Genomic DNA, 18,802 nt, shown 5'->3' on the forward strand with positions numbered 1-18,802 from the left:
ATAAATTATGGTACTGAGATGACCGCTTATTATGTCAAATTCGAGGAATAAGTCTAAAAATTATCTAAATGAACATTACGACATTATACAATCGTATGTAATGAATGATGCATATGCGGTTTAGTATTAAAATATAAATGTTGGTTTACCCTTAAAACAACGGTTCACAGAACTAATAAATGAAATAAAAAGAAATTAATAACAATTGAAAAAAATGAACAATTCTAACAATAATATTCTGTTAGAAATAATACAGATAAATCAAAATAAAGGGAAGAAATGATATGAATTATAAATGAATAAAGTAAATAAATGAATATATATAATCCGGATATGGTGTACCAATGTTTGCACCTCGTGTTTGCGGTATACCATCTTTTCCGCAAGATTATTGTTTTCTGTTTGGTATTAGATTAATGATTAAGATCCATTTTGTTACATCTGGTGGTCAAGTGTTTAAGAACTCCGTTGTTCGACCTGCTAGTCGAATGCGTTTTGTTAAAATATACTTTTTCACTTTTTTGGAAAATGTTGTTTGTGCTGTATTTAGACCCCTCTACCAAGAAATTTGTTTTGAATGTACACGTATAAAAATTAGGGTTTTTATCCAACGCTATCATAGGTTTGAACGTTGTTTTCAATTAAGACTTGTTTATTTTTTTTCGTTTGGGCTTGTATCATATTTGCCTTCGGGTTTATATAATCCGTTCATCCTATTTCGACTCTTCAAATTTCAAGAGTCAATCCAAAATTAAGGTAAATTCTATGGCCTTCCAAATACCGTTTCGATTCCTAACATCACTGAAGTGACATTAATTGTCGAAATCCGGATATGGTGTACCAATGTTTGCACCTCATGTTTGCGGTATACCATCTTTTCCGCAAGTTTATTGTTTTCTGTTTGGTATTAAATTAATAATTAAGATCCATTTTGTTACATCTGGTGATCCGTTTATCTACCAAGAAATTTGTTTTGCATGCACACGTATACATATTGGGGTTTTTATCCAACGCAATCATAGGTTTGAACGTTGTTTTCAGTTTAGACTTGTATATATGCATATATTTATATTAATGAACAAATTAATCAAATCAACAAATAGAATAATAAATAAAATAAATAGATAACTATATAAATAGAAAAACTGCCTCCCCTCATTATTGATAGAACTGTTATGATGTGTTTTCGGGTAAAACCGTCTACAACATTTTTCTAAGGTAAAACATTTCAAAACTATTCCAGGGTAACACTGTCCGAACTGGTCAAATCTCTCAAAAACTGCTGCAGTCAAACCTTTCTAGCGCAGAACAGCTTCTCGTAGAAACTTTTCTCAAAGTATCATATTGCTTTAATACAGTTCTCCTGGAAGATTTTAAGAGAGTTTAGAAGTTATATCGAACTGTCATCGCAATTCTTTTATTTTTCGCATCTCTGTATTCAAAAACTAATCTTACTACAAAATTGAGTTACCAACAAGACTTTTTAAACTTTTAACATGTTTTTCCCAGTTTACGGAACACCAGATGTCGCCTCTACATCAGGGTCAGGTATGCACTTGGCAAAAATAAAAAAAAACCAACATTACATGCATTATTTATGTGCAAATATATGAAATTAATACAGGATGTTTGTATTTAATTATCCGATTTTCATGTAGATTACCATAATCTTTCAAAATGTTTAAGTTTCATTTGAAAACTAAATATCGATGATTGTGTCACGTGTTTTCCATGTAACGGCAAAATTCTTTCCCTTAAATGACATTTAAAAATCTAAATAGTGCACACCATATAAGATTTACGTACACTGATCTTGCTGAAATATGTGATTGTAAGTTTCGATGAACTTGTTGAAGCAAAGTTGAGTGACATCGGGTGTTACATTAATGTTGTATATTTACAGAAGTTATATCTGACGAATGTCCATCACCGTCTTTTTTAATAAACAAGTGTGTGGAACAGTGTTCTTTTGACAGCGAATGTTCTGTAAAACAAAAATGTTGTTACAATGGATGTGGGCATTCATGTGAGACGTCTACAACATGTAAGTACAAGGAGAAACATGAAATATTCATAGTAAAAGCTCTCTCTCTCTCTCTCTCTCTCTCTCTCTCTCTCTCTCTCTCTCTCTCATACATCCTAGTTAACTTGCGATTAAGGGATTAAGGATATTACTTAAACTAAAAGATATGATCAACACCTTGATCTTTTCCTCGTTATTGACACAGATGGACGACTTCAAAGTATAATCTTTGACTAAACTGATCTCAACATTCCAATTGTTAACTTCCAATTCCAGTAATATTCTCTCTGTTCAATCGTATAGCGTTTACTTATCTTGATTGATGCGTTACGCTCGTTTATACTATACGGGCTTAACAGGGATAAGGACAAACGATTGAAATCCATATTGCATACGTTTTACGGTCATCTTTATGAACTGGTTGTTCGATACCATTTGTTTGTGTCGTAACTCAGTAGAAGTCTTTTACCTGTAGATACCAAAATCGTCTGCTCATCTATAATTGTAAAGAAATATCCTATTCCCAATTTCGACGTTTTTTGACAGAGTGAAGATTCGTATTGGGGTGATGCAGAAATAACAGGAGATGCTTATCCTTTTGGAGTTCATGCGATTACATCACTTTGTGTTTGTTATATTGATTTGTCTTCTTACATCGGTAAATTATTTTTGCCTAATCTATACATTTATACAACAAAAATAATTAAAAAAGAATAAGGACAAGCAGGAACCAACTACAACTACTATATTACAGGTTTCTAGCTTAGGTCAGGCACAAACAGCATATTAGAGAATTTGTTAGTGAGCACTCAATCCTCTCCTTTATCTTGCACAGTGGTGCAACAACACAAAATTAGAACAAAATGGCAAAATCTATTAGAAAGGGCATGATTCAATAATTTTGACATGCTCAAAAACTGCTCTACAGTACTGTACTTTTCAAACAATATCAAGGCTTCGATATTTTATTTTTACCTTTGTTTAACGTAAATTTCACCGTACGAACTATCGACGAACGGACAAAGCAGACATTAGAGATAATTTGCTTTTGAATGATACATACTAATGCCGTATGTCAGGTGGTTACATTAAAGTCGTTAACTAAAAGGACTTTTGATAAAAAAAACACTCGACTATAATTAGTTTCAAAAAGAGGGGAAAGATACCAAAGGGACATTCAAACTCATAAGTCGAAAACAAACTGACAACCCCTTGGCTAAGAAAGAAAAAGACCAACAGACAAACAATAGTACACAAAACACAACATAGAAAACTAAAGACTGAGCAACACGAACCCTACCAAAAACTGGGGGTGATCTCAGGTGCTCCGAAGGGTAAGCAGATCCTGTTCCACATGTGGCACCCTTCGTGTTGCTAATGTTAGTACAAACCCGGTAATAAGTCTAAATCGGTAGGCCACATTCGGGGAAAAGGGGACGGGATTGCAGTTACGACATTTTGAACATATCCGCTATCGTATGTGAAACGCATATTCCATAACGGTCAACCAACTCGTGATGGTGTCCGTAAAATTTAGGAAGGGATGATTTCAACTACACCACTTGGAACTTTTGGTTCAATAGCTTCCTTGTGAGCAGCAACCCTCTATCAAGAAAATCATGATCGGAAATACAAGCCTTGGAATATCGTAAGAGGGGCACAGTTGGTTCCAATGGGAATGCCGATTGTTTGTTGAAAAACACGTTCTCCAAACGTAACAAATATATTGTCAATTAAGACATCAAGCATCTTGAAAATGTCAGTTTCAGAGAGTTTTTTGTTTAAATCAGAGTGATTTTTTACAAAGTAGGATGTATCCCTCCCCAAGACAAGATACTTGTATCTACTTTGGCCATTCGTTTTTATGAAACAAAGCATGAACAACTCTTTCAATTTGTCTTTTAGTTTGGAATGGGGAATACTTGTGTAAAGTGTAGAAAAGTCAAATGTTTTAATACTTTTGCAAGATGAAAGAGTCTTAGATTGTATGCACTCTAAAAGATCTTTGGGATTTTGTAGTATCTACATTTGATTCACGTCAACCCTAGAATAGGTAGTTTCACAAGTTTTACTTTGAAGACCGGCTTTGATTGCTGATAAAATTGATGTTAATAATTTACAAAGAGGTTTTGTGAAGCACTTGGAAGACCCAGCAATATACCGTTGTTTGTAAGGACACTTATGTAGTCTGGGTATCAATCTGGATGTCGAGGTTGTCCTAAAGTGTACTGAATTAAAGTTGATCTGCATATATGAATCTCATTTTGATTCAATTCATTTGAAACAAGTTTAATATATTAACGTGTGATCATACCCGGTTTTTGGTGGGTTTCGTATTTTTTGTTTTGTTTTCTATGTTGTGTTTTGAAGACTGTATGTTTTCTCTTGTTAGTTTATCGTTTTTTACATGACATTGTCAGCTGGTTTTGGACTTATCATTTTGACTATTTTCCGCCTCTCTTTTCTGGCATGTAAAAATATAATCGAAATATCAGAAAAAGTATAAAACGTTATTGACTAAGTATTATAACGATAATAACAATAAAAATCCGTACTTAATCAGTTAAATTCTAAATATCGTACGAAGTCCTTCAGCATGTTCAAGTTTTTTTAGTAGTGTGTTGCATTCCAATAATCAATAATATATACTATTACATTTTTTCTATTTCTTTAAATTCAAGTTTAGTCCACTTTATTTGAACTGTGGTGGATAGTTGTCTCATTAGCAATCATACCTCATCTCCTTATTTTTATACTAGTATGATGTTGCTGTAGAGGAACTTTGAAATTATGAAGTATACCTTTTTCTTTTGTAATTTATTGATTTAATTATAATCCATTATTTCTATTTGTAGATCTAACATCACAAACAGTCATAACTACGCCTGAACAAGGTATACATTTTATAAATATCTTAACATTGAGTTAACATTTATTTGTCGGTTATAACTGTTTATATATATGATCGAATGATGCTTTTTATAGTAATGTTTTCTTTTTGAAAATGGGGACTTCATAATATTTTTACCAGTAATAAGTCATATACACTATGTTATACTATAGAATAGATGTTCTGCTCAATTTATTAAAATCCCTAATAATCTTGTTTCCCTTTTCGCACAAATTCATCTTTCCACTGTTCGTTATCACGGTTATATACCTAAATGGTGAAAAGAGAATATAAAATTACAAAGATGCGGAAATACAAATATGATGTTTAAATATAGATTTATAGTTTTATTATGTTGGAAGTCTAATCCGTTTGAAATACAACACTTGTTCCTTCACATGTCTTTGATACTGTAACAAAACTCATACTTAACGATCAATTAATTTCTAACTTGCTGATGTTGATGATCAATTTGAAATATTTTACATGGTTGAAATGCCGAACTATAATCAAGTTTTTGATGCAATACCAAATAATTAGTATTAACATAAAGTCTTCAAACCAAGTGCTAAAATGCTGCTAAACCCCGTTCCGAAATTAGCAAATACGAAAACGCATACATCGGCGAACTGTCGACATGTGAAGCTTAATTTTATTTTAATGATTGTCGTCCTGTCGTTCATTAAATGTTATATATAATCGTCATTTTTATTTCTAGATCAAACAACAAAAACATTCAGATCTACGTCGGAGCAAGGTATACGGTTTATAAATGTTTTACCGTTGAGTTAACACTTTGTCTCCGTGAAAACTGTTTTTATGACCGAATGATGTCATGCTTTTTTAAAATAATATTTTCTTTTTAAAAATTATGACTTTATAATTTTTCTAGTACCAATAAGTAATACACGATCTCATATTATAGACAAATATCTTCTGATTAATACATGATAATCCCTAATAATCTTGTTCAACTTAGCGCGCAAATTCTGTTCGTTATAAACTTAAATGGTGAAAACAGAATAAAAAAATACAGAGATGCAGTAAAACAACTATGATTTAAAGCATAGTTTTATAGTTTCAGTATGATTGAAGTCTAATCCGTTAAAAATACAACACTTGTTCCTGCATATGTCTTTGATACTGTTACAAAACGGATATTAAACGATAAATAGTTTTAACTTGCTGACGTTTATGTTCAATTTGAAATATTTTTACATTTGTTGAAATACCTAACTATATAATCATGAAGTTTTTGATACAATACCAAATAATTGATATTAAGATAAAGTCTAAAAAACAAGGACTAAAAAGCTGCCGAAACCAGTTCATAAATTAGCAAATAAGAAAACAACATACATCGCCGAACTGTCGACATGCAGAGCTTTATTTTATTTTGATAATTATTATTATATCTATATTTGATGAAAAAAGAAGGATACATGTAAATATAAATCAAAAGGTATGATGTTACAATACATGGGTTAATAAGTCACAGAATAGCAAAGTCCAGTCGATTTCGTTAAAAAATTAAAAGTTAAACTGAGAAACAGATACGAAACTAGCAATGTTAGACTCCTTTAGCTTTGTAATAGTTAGTTTCATTCATTCTAATAATCAATAATATATTATCAGTATGATCTTGCTGTAGAAGAACATTGAATTATATAATCTTGAAAAATACAATTTCGTTCTGTCGGACTATACATGATTTATCTAATCATCCTTTTTTTTTTGTAGATCAAACAACACTAACAGTCAAAACTACGTCTGAGCAAGGTAAACATTTTATAAATTTTATAAATAATGAACCATTAAATATTTGTTTCGATGGAAACTGTTTATTTGAACGAATGATGTCATGCTTTTTGTAGTAATATATTTTTTTTGACTTAGATGACCTAATTATATTTTCTTTAGTAGCAATACTTTTTATGATGGAAAATATATTCTGATTAATAGATGAAAATCCTTAATAATCTTGTTTCGCTTGTTGCTCAAATTGATAATTCCACTGTTAGTTATATACCTAAATGGTGAAAACAGAAGATAAAAATACGGAGATGCAGCAAAAGAAACATGATGTTTTAGGATAATTTTTTAGTTTTAGTATCATGAAAGCCTAATCCGTTGAAAATACAACACTTGCTCATATAAATGTCTTTAAAACTGTAACAAAACGGATACAAAACGATAAAAAAAATTTTTTTTAACTTTCTGACGTTAATGATCAATTTAAAATAGTTTCACATTTGTTGAAATACATACCTTAAATCGTGAAGATTTTGAATCAACACTAAATAATTGGTATTATGTTAAGGTTTAGATAAGAAATGCTAAAGAGCTGTTGACACCTGTTCAGATATTAGCATATAAGAAAAAACAGCCATCGGCCATCTGTCGACGTGCATAGCTTTATTTCATTTTAGTAATTGTTATTATATCTATATTTGATGATAAATGAACGACACAGGTACATATAAATCAGAAAGTATTATGTCACAATAAATAGGATTAATAAGGCACACGAGACCACGTTTGGTCGATTTCGTGAAAACATTAAGTGAACTTCAGAACCAGATACGGAACTAGCAACGTTCGACTTTTCAGGTTTGTAATAGTGTGTTATATTCATTTTAGTGATCAATAATATATAATCAGTATGAACTTGCTGTATAAGAAATTTTGATAACATAATTATAAAAAATGCAATTTAGTTCTGTCGTGATTTAAAAGTTATATCTAATCATCATTTTTATTTGTAGATCAAACGACACAAACAGTCAGAAATTCGACTGATTTTTATAGTAATATTATTTTTTTTTGAAAATGATGACTTTATAATATTTCTACCAGCAATAAGTAAAATACACAATTCATACTATAGACATGATAGAAACAGATCTTCTGCTCAATTTATTAAAATCCCTAATAATCTTGTTTCACTTGGCGCGTTAAATTCTGACCATCGTACAAACCTGGTAAATGTAAATTCGTTCGGGGTTATAATAGTGTATTGCAATTAAAAAATCAATAACTTGAAGCACTACAAATGTCCAAAAGTCTGAAAAGACCAATGTTTGTCTCAATTTGCATAAACAATTACTCGACATTCTCCAAAATTATGACTTGTGTCTTAATTTTTCTTGACAATTTCTGATTTATATTAAATTTTGTATGAAATCTACTTGACAATTCTCGACATTCTGAATATGGTCTTAAAATTTCTTGACAATTCTCGACATTTGAATACTATCTTAAAATTTCTCGACAGATTCTCGACATTCTTTTTTTTCTCAGTATTGCTTGACATATTCTGAACATTTTGAATTGTGTCTTAAATATACTTGACAATTCTGAGCTTTACAAATCATGACCAATATACATGATATATCTTTATCTTTATTTCTCTCTATAGAATATACTGTTATTTCAAGTTACACTTATTACAACAAACACAAAAGTTGGGCATGTAAATATTTTAATAATTAAAAATTTGGGTATCTAAATATTTTTATAAATACAAAGATGGGTATGAAAATATTAACAAATACAAATGTGAGTATGTTGATATAAACCAATTTAAATTTGGGTTGGTAAATAATTACAAATGTTGATTTATAAATCTTATAAATAATTGCTTAATGATTTAAACAAATCATACTGTAGACATATTTCATTTTTCATGCATAATATTCAATGTTAATATAGTAAATAAACTATTATTGTACCAAAATGTGGCTTTTCATAATTAGCAATGTATTATTGTATCCTAATTCTTCTAAGTTTAGTTTAGCGATAATAGAAATGAGTATAAAACAGCAAAAGAAAGTGTGTAAACTGTCAGGAATGTGTCTATACACAATTCAGGCGGGAGTAGGTCCGGTAAGGACCGATTTTGGCCTCAAACTTCAAGTTTATCTGATGAAAGATTTTGGACACTTTTTAAACACTTAAGTGTCTACTTTATTAGATTCAATTAGTTTATGTGAAAGTTTTGGACAGATTCAGTCATTAAAGACGCTCAAATTCAAGCTTAAATATTAAAAATCTATCAAATATGCCATAATATGTCTCTTTTCAGATGGTTTTTGTCAAAAATGAAAGTGGCCGCATCCGTGTTCATCCTCAATCTTTATATATGTTATGTATTATCATCAAATACAACTTACATTTAAATATTAAGGATGAACACAAATGCGGCCACTTCCATTTAAGACGAAAACCGTCTAAAAATTCACTCAAATGCTCAAATTGTGAAGATTTCAGTAATTTAGCATGACTTAACGATGCTAGTACCCGATACATGTGCATTGTATTGTCAAAAAAGCCCATATTTATGTAACAGAAGTATTCTTCTTTCCAATAAATAGCTAAAAGTTAACATTTTAACAATTTTTTAAAACTGCTATATTTTGGGGCCAAAAAGGGGTCTTAGTGGACCTACTCCTTTATACTGTTGAGATAGTGTCAAGACATCTTTAAGACCGCTAAGAATGTGTCGAGATATATTCAGACAGCTTTCAGACTGTCAAAAATGTGTCAAGACATATTCAGACATTATTAAGAATTCAAGAATTTGCCAAGACTGATCGAGACAAATTTAAGACAGTCGAGAATTGGTCAAGACTAATCAAGACACTTATCAGATGATAAAGAAAGTGTCGAGAAATTTTTAGACAATGTAAATACTGTCAAGACATATGTCAAGAAAAATCAAGAACTTGTTTTAGACAAATTCAGACTTTGTCAAGAATTTTTTTTAATTTTTCAGACAAAGAGAGAATGTCGAGTAAACATTCATGCAAATTCAGACAAAAATAGGTCTTTTCAGACTTTTTGACTTTTGTAGTGAAGTCAGTATGGTCTTTTTGTAGACAAATTTGAATTATACGGTTATGATAAATGCAGTTTAGTTCTGTCGTAATTTAAATGTTTTATCTAATCATCATTTATATTTGTAGATCAAACAACACAAACAGTCAGAACTACGCCTGAGCAAGGTATACATTTTATAAATGTTAAACCGTTGAGTTAAAGGGACATTAGCTACGAGATATAAAAAAAATTAAAATATGATTTTTTTTGTTCAATCTTTAATGAAAGTGAAATAGTGAAATAATAATTCGCTTTTAGCAGCCATTTTGGTTCAATTTTGTCAAAATAAGCTAAGAAACATCGCTGAATAATTATTCACTTGCAAGTGAATAATTCGACCTCATTGAATCCGTATTCATGTGACCCTTAATTTAACCCCTTAGCTAGAGTTGTGTTACGCATGAATTAGACGTGTTCTGTTATTAAAAGGAAAAGAATGTCAACATTGAAAGTGAAACAAGGATAAACCATTTAATTGACTGATTCGATCCACAAAAACTCGTTCTTATACAGGTAAAAAGGCTGATTAACATATATTTGTAACCTATAATATGAAATCAAACAGACCTAGAAAATTCCAATTGCACGAGTTCGCTATCTATTTTATATCTACATTTTGGTTTATATCGGATTATATGACCGTCGGCAGTCTTCGGAGGTCACCTCGATGGTTAATTAGATGGCGTCTAGACTAAAATACACACGAAACGCTGATACATATTATCGAGCCCATGCATTGTAAATTGTTTATTTTAGACTTTTTATAACTTGGATATACGTTTTAGTATGTTATAAATCAAATATGAGAATTTGAGTCAAATCGGTGAACATAAATTTTACAGCTAATGCCCCTTTAACACTTTGTTTCAGTGAAAACTGTTTATATGATCAAATGATGTAATGTTTTTCAAAAGTAATATTTTCTTTTTTGAAAATGACGAATATATATTTTTTTCTACCAGCAATAAGTAAAATACACAATTCTTACTATAAAAACAGATCTTCTGCTCAATTTATCAAAATCCCTAATAATCTTGTTTCTCTTGGCGCGCAAATTCATTGTTTCACTGTTATTTATTAACCTAAATGGTGAAAACTAAATATTAAAATCCGGAGATGCGGAAATACAATTATGCTGTTTTTGCATAGTTTTATAGTTTTTCTTTGATGAGAGTAAATTCCGTTTACAATACTACTCCTGCATAAGTTTTTGAAAATAACAAAACAGATACTAAACGATGAAGTTGCTGCATTTATGATCAATTTGAAAGGCCTTACTATAATCATGAATTATTTGATGCAATACCAAATTATAAAATTTAAGATAAATGCTAAAAAAATCATTGCAAAAAACCTACTGAAGCCCATAAAAAAATTAGCAAATACGAAAAACAGGCATCGGCGAACTGTCGACATGCGTAGCTTTATCTTATTTGAATGTGTGTTATCACATCTGTATTTGATGATAAAAGAAAGACACAGGTACATACAATGGAGTAAATAAGTCACAAAAAGACCACGTCTGGTCGATTTCGTGAAAACTTTGAAACTTACATTAAGAAACAGATACGAAACTAGCAATGTGAGATCCCTTCAGATTTGTAATAATTTGTTTCATTCATTCTAAAATTCAATAGTTTATAATCTGTATGATCTTCAAATGTTTTATCTAATTATCATTTTTTTTTGTAGATCAAACAACACAGACAGTCAGAACTTCACCTGAGCAAGGTATACATTTTATAAATACTGTACCGTTGAGTTAACACTTTGTTTCGGTGATTGAATGAAGTAATTCTTTTTATAGTAATATTTTCCTACTGAAAAGGATGACTTTATAATTTTTCTACCAGCAATAAGTAATATACACCATTGTATACTATAGAAACAGATCTTCTGATCAATTTATTGAAATTCCACATACTCGTGTTTCACTTTGCGCATTACATTCTGATCATCGTACGAACTGGTAAATTTAAACTCATTCGGGTTTGTAATAGTGTCTGGCATTCTAATAATGAATAATGTATGATCTTGCTGTAGAAAAATTTTGAATAATATAATAATGAAAAATGCAATTTAGTTCTGTCGTTACGTAAATGTTTTATCTAATCATCATTTTTATTTGTAGATCAAACAACACAAATAGTCAGAACTACGCCTGAGCAAGGTATACATTTTATGAATATTGTACCGTTGCGTTATATACTTGTTTCGGTGAAAATTAAACTGTTTATTAAAACTCATCCTAGATACCAGGATTATATTTTATACGCCAAACGCGCGTTTCGTTTACAAAAGATTCATCAGTGACGCTTGAATAAAAAAAGTTAAAAAGGCCAAATTAAGTACGAAATTGAAGAGCATTGAGGACCATAAATTCCGAAAAGTTTTGCCAAATACAGCAAAGGTTATCTTTTCCTGGGGTAGAAAATCCTTAGTATTTCAAAAAATTCAAAGTTTGTAAACAGTTAATTTATAATTATCACCATGATCGAATGATGAAATGTTTTAAAATAGGAACTTTATTATATTTCTACCAGCAATTAGTAAAATATACAATTCATACTATACTATACTATACTATACTATACTATTATACGGTGTTTATATATCCCAACTCGTTCGTTATGCCCGTGTTTGAAGTGATGTCATAGATTTTAACGAACGTAATCAATGTATCACTGGTAAATTATTAAGTCAGGGATTTCGTTACCATAAATTACTTAAAACATTTACTAAATTCTTTCATAGGTACACATATTTGATTAGTGAATTAGGTTGTACCTGTAGAAAACTTATTAAAAACGGTATTTCACATCCTAAATTTTACGGTAATATTGTACTAACAGCGCGGAAATCACTATGTGATCCGTGTAAACTCATCGAACCTTTAAACAAACTTATAAGTGAAAGTTATCTTATTAATGTTGTAATAAGGTCTTTGAATATTGTTTACATTGGCACTAACATCGATTTTGTCATCAACAGATTAAAACATAACTAAATTTGTATTCTTTTCGAATGGTTTTTTGGAATGTATAAATACACATCCACGTTTATTTTCTACTAAGAGATTGTTTTATCTATAAATAGCATCATACATATTTATTTTAAGGTTAAATCCTAACTATCCTACTGCCTGTCGTTACTTTTATTTTGGCATTGCACAAGTCATGTCTTCTTTGACTGTCCATGGCGTTAACACACTAAATCCCTGCCTGGGATGTGTTGTAATTGATTTTAGTCTGTGATGCATGGTTTTGTACTATTAATTGTTTTTGGGCTTTTAACTAGCTTTCAGTAACTGCAAGTACTCTCAAATCGTACTTTCGTGTTAAATTGACCTGTTGACACAATTTGTAATGCATTTCTGTTATTCAATGTTTACTTAATTTGTGTTATATCTCGTCTCACTATTTTTAATATGTACCACCTTTGATAAGTATTTAGTATTACGATAAATTTTCTGTGAACAAGAAATTTATTTGGTAAAAAAATGTTTCTGTACTCCTAACAACAAAATTGTTATATTTAAATTTACCTAAATTTTTCCTAGGTTAAAGTTGTCTTTTTGACATTGTAACATCTTTTTTATTTATATTATATTTATATTGCGTCATAGATCAAACTTATTCGTTCAGTGTTTATTTACTTGTTTTTGTTTATATGTCTTTTTGATCGAGTTAAGCCATTTCAATTGATATTTTATAGTGTGTCTTTTTATGTTGTAATGTTACACTACTGTTTCAAGTTAGGGTAAAGGTTGGCGCCTGTTAAAACGTTTAAAACGCTGTATTTGTATGCACCTGTCCTAAGTCAGGAGCCAGTTGTTCAGTGGTTGTCGTTTGTTGGTGTGGTTCATAAGTGTTTCTCGTTTTTTATATAGATAAGACCGTTGGTTTTCCTGTTTGAATTGTTTTACACTAGTCATTTTGGGGCCCTTTATAGCTTGCTGTTCGGTGTGAGCCAATGCTCCGTGTTGAAGGCCGTACTTTAACCTATAATCGTTAACTTCTGATACATTGTGACTTGGATTGAGAGTTGTCTTATTGGAAGTCATACCACATCTTCTTATTTATATTAATCAGTTAAATTCTGACTATCGTACGAAACTGGTCAATTTAGACTTTTAATAATGTGTAACATTCCAACAAACAATAATAATTAAAATTAGTTTGATCTTACTGCAGCAAAACTTGACATTATAAAAAACTGCAATTTCGGTGTGTTGTTACTTACATGTTTTATCTAATCATCATTTTTATTTGTAGATCAAACTACACAAACAATCAGAGCAAGGTATACATTTTATAAATATTTTACCGTTGAGTTAACACTTTGTTTCGGTGAAAACTGTTTATATGGTTGAATGATGTAATGCTTTTCATAGTAATATTTTCTTTTTAAAATTGATGACTTTATCATTTTTCTACCAGAAATAGGTAATATACACGATTTTATACCAAATAAACAGATCTTCGACTCCCTTATAATTCTGTTTCACCTTTTGCGCAAATTCATCATTTCACTGTGTTATCTACTGAAAATGTAAAAACAGAATATAAAATTACTTAGATGCGGAAATACAAGTTCTAGGATAGTTTTATAGTTTTATTATGACGGAAGTGTAATCCGGTAAATTAAAACACTTGAATGACACATGTACATATAAATAAGAAGGTATGATGCTACAACAATAACTAGTGTTAATAACTCACAGAAAGGCCACGTGTGGTCGATAACATAAATACACGACTAGTTTGAATGGACGTTTTCTCCAATTGTTTTCGGACTTTCAGATATAGCGACCATACAACAACAACAAACTTAATCATTTACCAACGCTTTTATATTTGGATTTCCAAAGTTTTGTCTTGATTGAACTTGATATTACCGGTATCTCGTGTCTTTCGAATAAATATCAGGAAGTTTAAATGTAAACTAACACTGACACCACTGTATCAAATAGAAAAATATCTTGATAAATTTTTTTATCATTTTTAAGAATTTGTGTAATTGCAATTTTTTGCAAAAAATGCGCAGTAAACTTCTTAATTTAAAACAAAATTAGAATAACAGTATTCCGTTGTATAATATTTATCTTTCAGTTGCACTGATACGTTTCCTGATTGCAGTAGGTACGTCAAAAATGCTGGTGGATGCAAACCCTATGTGAAGAATTATTGTCAAAAAACATGCAGACTTTGTAATTAGTTGAATTTTGCAATTAAAGCCAATTTGATCAAACATGGTTTTTAATTGAACTCTTTTAAATCCTCCGTTACGTGTGTTTGCCTATTGACCAATGTACGTTAAATTGTTGTTTCGGGGAAATTCTGGCATATAAGAGTTTTCTTTACATAAATTTACGTAATCAATTTACAGACTATACAGATCTATATAATGACATTACTTAACACAAATATTAGATACATGTAACAAACAGACCAGGGGTCAATTACATGCAACAGTAATGAATTACATTTCGATTGCATACTACTTAGAATTGATTGAATTTAGTTACAATAATTATAAGTATAATGGTATGAATCAGGGGTATACGTCAATGAAACAGCAATCCGACGACACAAATAGGCATATAGAGACCTTGCAATCTAACATTTAATTTTTTTATATTTTTACTTAAGACAGAATTAAAAATCGCAATTCAGTTTTGTAAATACATGTTATAAAACCAAGAAAATAGGAAAATCGTTTTGCAAGAATCTAATTCATGTCAGAAAGTAGTTGTAAAAATGAAATTAAGTATTCATGAGGCATTGTCTCCAAAAATAAACAATCGATCCTCGCAATGGTTGAAATACATTTTTTGTTCGGTTTAATCCTTCTTCAGTACGTCCCAACCTTAGAATATCAAATGGTCGTCACCTTAATGTAATTGTAAAAATGTAAATATTGTTTTCTCAAATTTCGAACAGTTCATGGTACGAAACTACAAATGTTTTATGATATAAAGAACTACGAGAGAGATACCTAACATACAAAACTCAAATATAGTATTAGTTTACCACTCATAACAATAAAAAAGGGGCAACTGATAAACCCTTGCAATTTTTATTTATGTTTTGGATGATATTCAAGCCGACCTCCGACGAAGGCAAACTAGGCTTATAACATAATAAATGCCGTCCGGATACCGGTGTTTCAGGCCATCAACATTTCGATATCAGGACATAATATTTAGAGTCATAATTAATATCTTTATAACCAAACTTACTTTCAGTGATAATTCTCCACATTAAGGGTAAGTCCCTTTTGTTTTGTGTTTCTACCATTACACGGCCACCATCGATAAACTGATTACTTTGCCACTTTTGGATGCACATATAAATATTTTATAGAAAAAAGAAATGTGTTCTATACATTATTTATACAGTTGTTTGTTGTTCTGCTAGAAAGGTACCAAGACTGTTCAAGTATACTTAAAGGTTGGTCTAACTAGGGATTGGTATGCAGTTTCCTTTATGGTGGTATTGTTGATATTGAGGTTCTGTTTCAGAAATCCAATGATATATTTTCGATGTGTTCGTTCCATTTCATGTCTGACTAATGGTACAACCTAGAAATTTTGCAGATTTTACAGATTGAAGAGTATTGTCATGCATTGTGTACTCTCTCACAATAGGTTTACGTTTTCTTGAAATTGATAGTACATTGTATTTATAGGGATGAAAGGCCATTTTCCATTCTGTTTCCCAGATTGCTAGTTTGTTGAGATCCGCTTGTAAGTTTTCACTGTCTGTGTCTGGTGCTATGGTAAGATATACTATTGTATCGTCGGCAAAGAGTCTAATCCTTGAGCGAATACTTTTTGGCATGTCGTTTACGTACCACTTTTTTCCTGTTAGAAAGGAATTTTTTTACTTTTTGTGACTCACTACTTTATCGAAGGCCTTTGAAAAATCCATAATAAGGCAGTCTGTTTGGTTTCATGCATCCATGGTTAAGAAGACCCAACTTAATTTCATAGGTCTATGTGAAGATCAAAATTGCATATATTGGCAAAATAAGTTTTTTTTTATCAATTGACATAAATTGACAGCAGACTTCAAAGTTGCCATAAACAAAACAAAAATATTTATTACTCAACCCAAAGTCTGTTTCTGTTACTATATATCCATAAGTTTCTCGATTCGGCTGATGCTCCCATGGTGCTGTTGTAATTCTATATGTTTTAAATCAAGGCTTATGTTCATTTGGCTATCTATATGAGTATTCATCAATTTTAATTTAAAGAGGGAGATTGAAAACAAACATTGCATGTCCCAAGTCATGGGTTGTCTGTTGAAATATTTGATGATGATTTTGTAAATATTATTATTCTTAGTTTTTGTGTGCATTTTTCTTTTTCTCCGGTTAATTTCTTTTCATCCAGTGAGCACATTTGAAGGGCATGTTTTCGTTTGTTTTGTATTGTTTGGTGTTTATGTCAACAAACAAGTTAATTTCGTATTGATGGCTGGTTTTAGTTAATTCATTAGTTGAAGCGATTTGAGCTTTCCATTTTGTATAGAAATGAGTCTATTGTCAAAGATCATAAATTTACTTCGAGATACTATTGTTATTGTGTCGTTGGGTTGAGGCTTATTGGTGTGTACCCAAAATCGCGATTACTGCATAAACAAAAATGGTATGCATGGCTGCGATTTAACTTGTATGTTTAAATATTTCAATAAACCGTTGTCCTCAACTCCATAGATCACAGGGCGTTTTCAACTTCCATTTAGACTAATTAGATGAAACTAATTGACCATGGCAATGTCCATCGCCAAGAGCCGAAACTAATGGTGACGTTTATATTTAAAGACATACTGTAATATTTATAGGGGTCGATTTCCTCTGTTCTGTAAACATTGTTTACATGTACTTTAAAATACTACACTTCCACACAATCTTAAACAAACAAAAGTTTTCCTCTCTTATCAAATAGTCGTTTGATAAATCTTATTGCAAATTTATTTGCTGCAACTCATATAAAGCCTTTTTCTCTATTTTGAAAGGTAAATATGCTTAAAGCCCTAAATTTTCTCCTTGACAACATTAATGTACGTTTTGGCAATAAAGTTTATCGGCAGGTTGTAAGTATTCCTATGGGCACCAATTGTGCCCCCTTGAATAGCAAACTTGTTCCTACACTGTTATGAATCACAGTTTATGGCCAAACTCAGTAGAGAACCGTCTAAATTCCATTTAATTGATAAATTCAACAATTACCGTTTTCTTGTTGATATTTTTTCGTTAAATAATCAAGAATTCTGTAAATATACTGCTGAAGTTTACCCAAAGGAACTTATCTTAATTTAATCAAATATTAACAACAATAACTGTCCTTTCCTAGATTTAGATATTTCAGTATTACACCAGAAACTCTATACAAAAATTTACGACAAAAGGGATGATTTTTCTTTCTCTATTGTTAATATTCCTTTTTTGGACGATGATTTTCCTTTGCCACCGTCTTACGGTGTTTATATATCCCAACTCGTTGCTATGCTCGTGTCTGTAGTGACGTTTTGGATTTCAATGAGCGTAATCTATGTATTACAAGTAAATAATTAAGTGAGAGATTTCGTTACCACAAATTACTTAAAACCTTTACTAAATTCTTCCATAGATACAGCGATAAGGTTTGCAAGTTTGGTTGTACCTGTAGAAAACTTATTTCAAATGGAATAGCACATCATAAATTTTACGGTGATATTGTTAACCGAGCCCGGAAATTAAGATACGATCTCGGTAAACTTATCAATTTTTTAAATAAACTTATTCTAAAAGGTTACTTATTCAACACTGTATTTAAATCTTTGAATATTGTATTTATTGGTATAAATATTGATTTTATTATCAGTAAATCAAAACCATACTAAATATTACACATATTTACTTTCAAGGTACTACAATCTGTCGATACCTATATTTTGGCATTGCACAAGGTCATGTTTTTCTCTGACTGTTAATGACGTCTTTACACTAAATCCATTGGATGT

General features: G+C 30.7%; 1 protein-coding gene across 7 annotated transcripts in view; it reads left to right on the forward strand.

Annotated features, from left to right (window-relative positions):
- LOC127729944 (neuroendocrine convertase 2-like) overlaps nt 1–15,026 on the forward strand; it is a 52,387-nt gene extending 37,361 nt beyond the window's left edge. The window contains exons 19-27 of one of the 7 annotated variants that reach the window (XM_052237921.1): nt 1,904–2,044; nt 4,879–4,917; nt 5,632–5,670; nt 6,654–6,692; nt 9,878–9,916; nt 11,484–11,522; nt 11,923–11,961; nt 14,066–14,093; nt 14,903–15,026. In XM_052237921.1, coding sequence (XP_052093881.1) covers nt 1,904–2,044; nt 4,879–4,917; nt 5,632–5,670; nt 6,654–6,692; nt 9,878–9,916; nt 11,484–11,522; nt 11,923–11,961; nt 14,066–14,093; nt 14,903–15,008 — 509 coding nt within the window. In that variant the 3' untranslated portion in view covers nt 15,009–15,026. The remainder of the gene's footprint in view (nt 1–1,903; nt 2,045–4,878; nt 4,918–5,631; nt 5,671–6,653; nt 6,693–9,877; nt 9,917–11,483; nt 11,523–11,922; nt 11,962–14,065; nt 14,094–14,902) is intronic. The other 6 variants (XM_052237922.1, XM_052237924.1, XM_052237923.1 and 3 more) reach the window with 6 other exon arrangements.
- Nucleotides 15,027–18,802: the final 3,776 nt, after the last annotated feature.

This window comes from Mytilus californianus, unplaced genomic scaffold (assembly GCF_021869535.1).
Source record: "Mytilus californianus isolate M0D057914Y unplaced genomic scaffold, xbMytCali1.0.p SCAF_2, whole genome shotgun sequence".
In the NCBI taxonomy this organism is placed as follows: domain Eukaryota; kingdom Metazoa; phylum Mollusca; class Bivalvia; order Mytilida; family Mytilidae; genus Mytilus; species Mytilus californianus.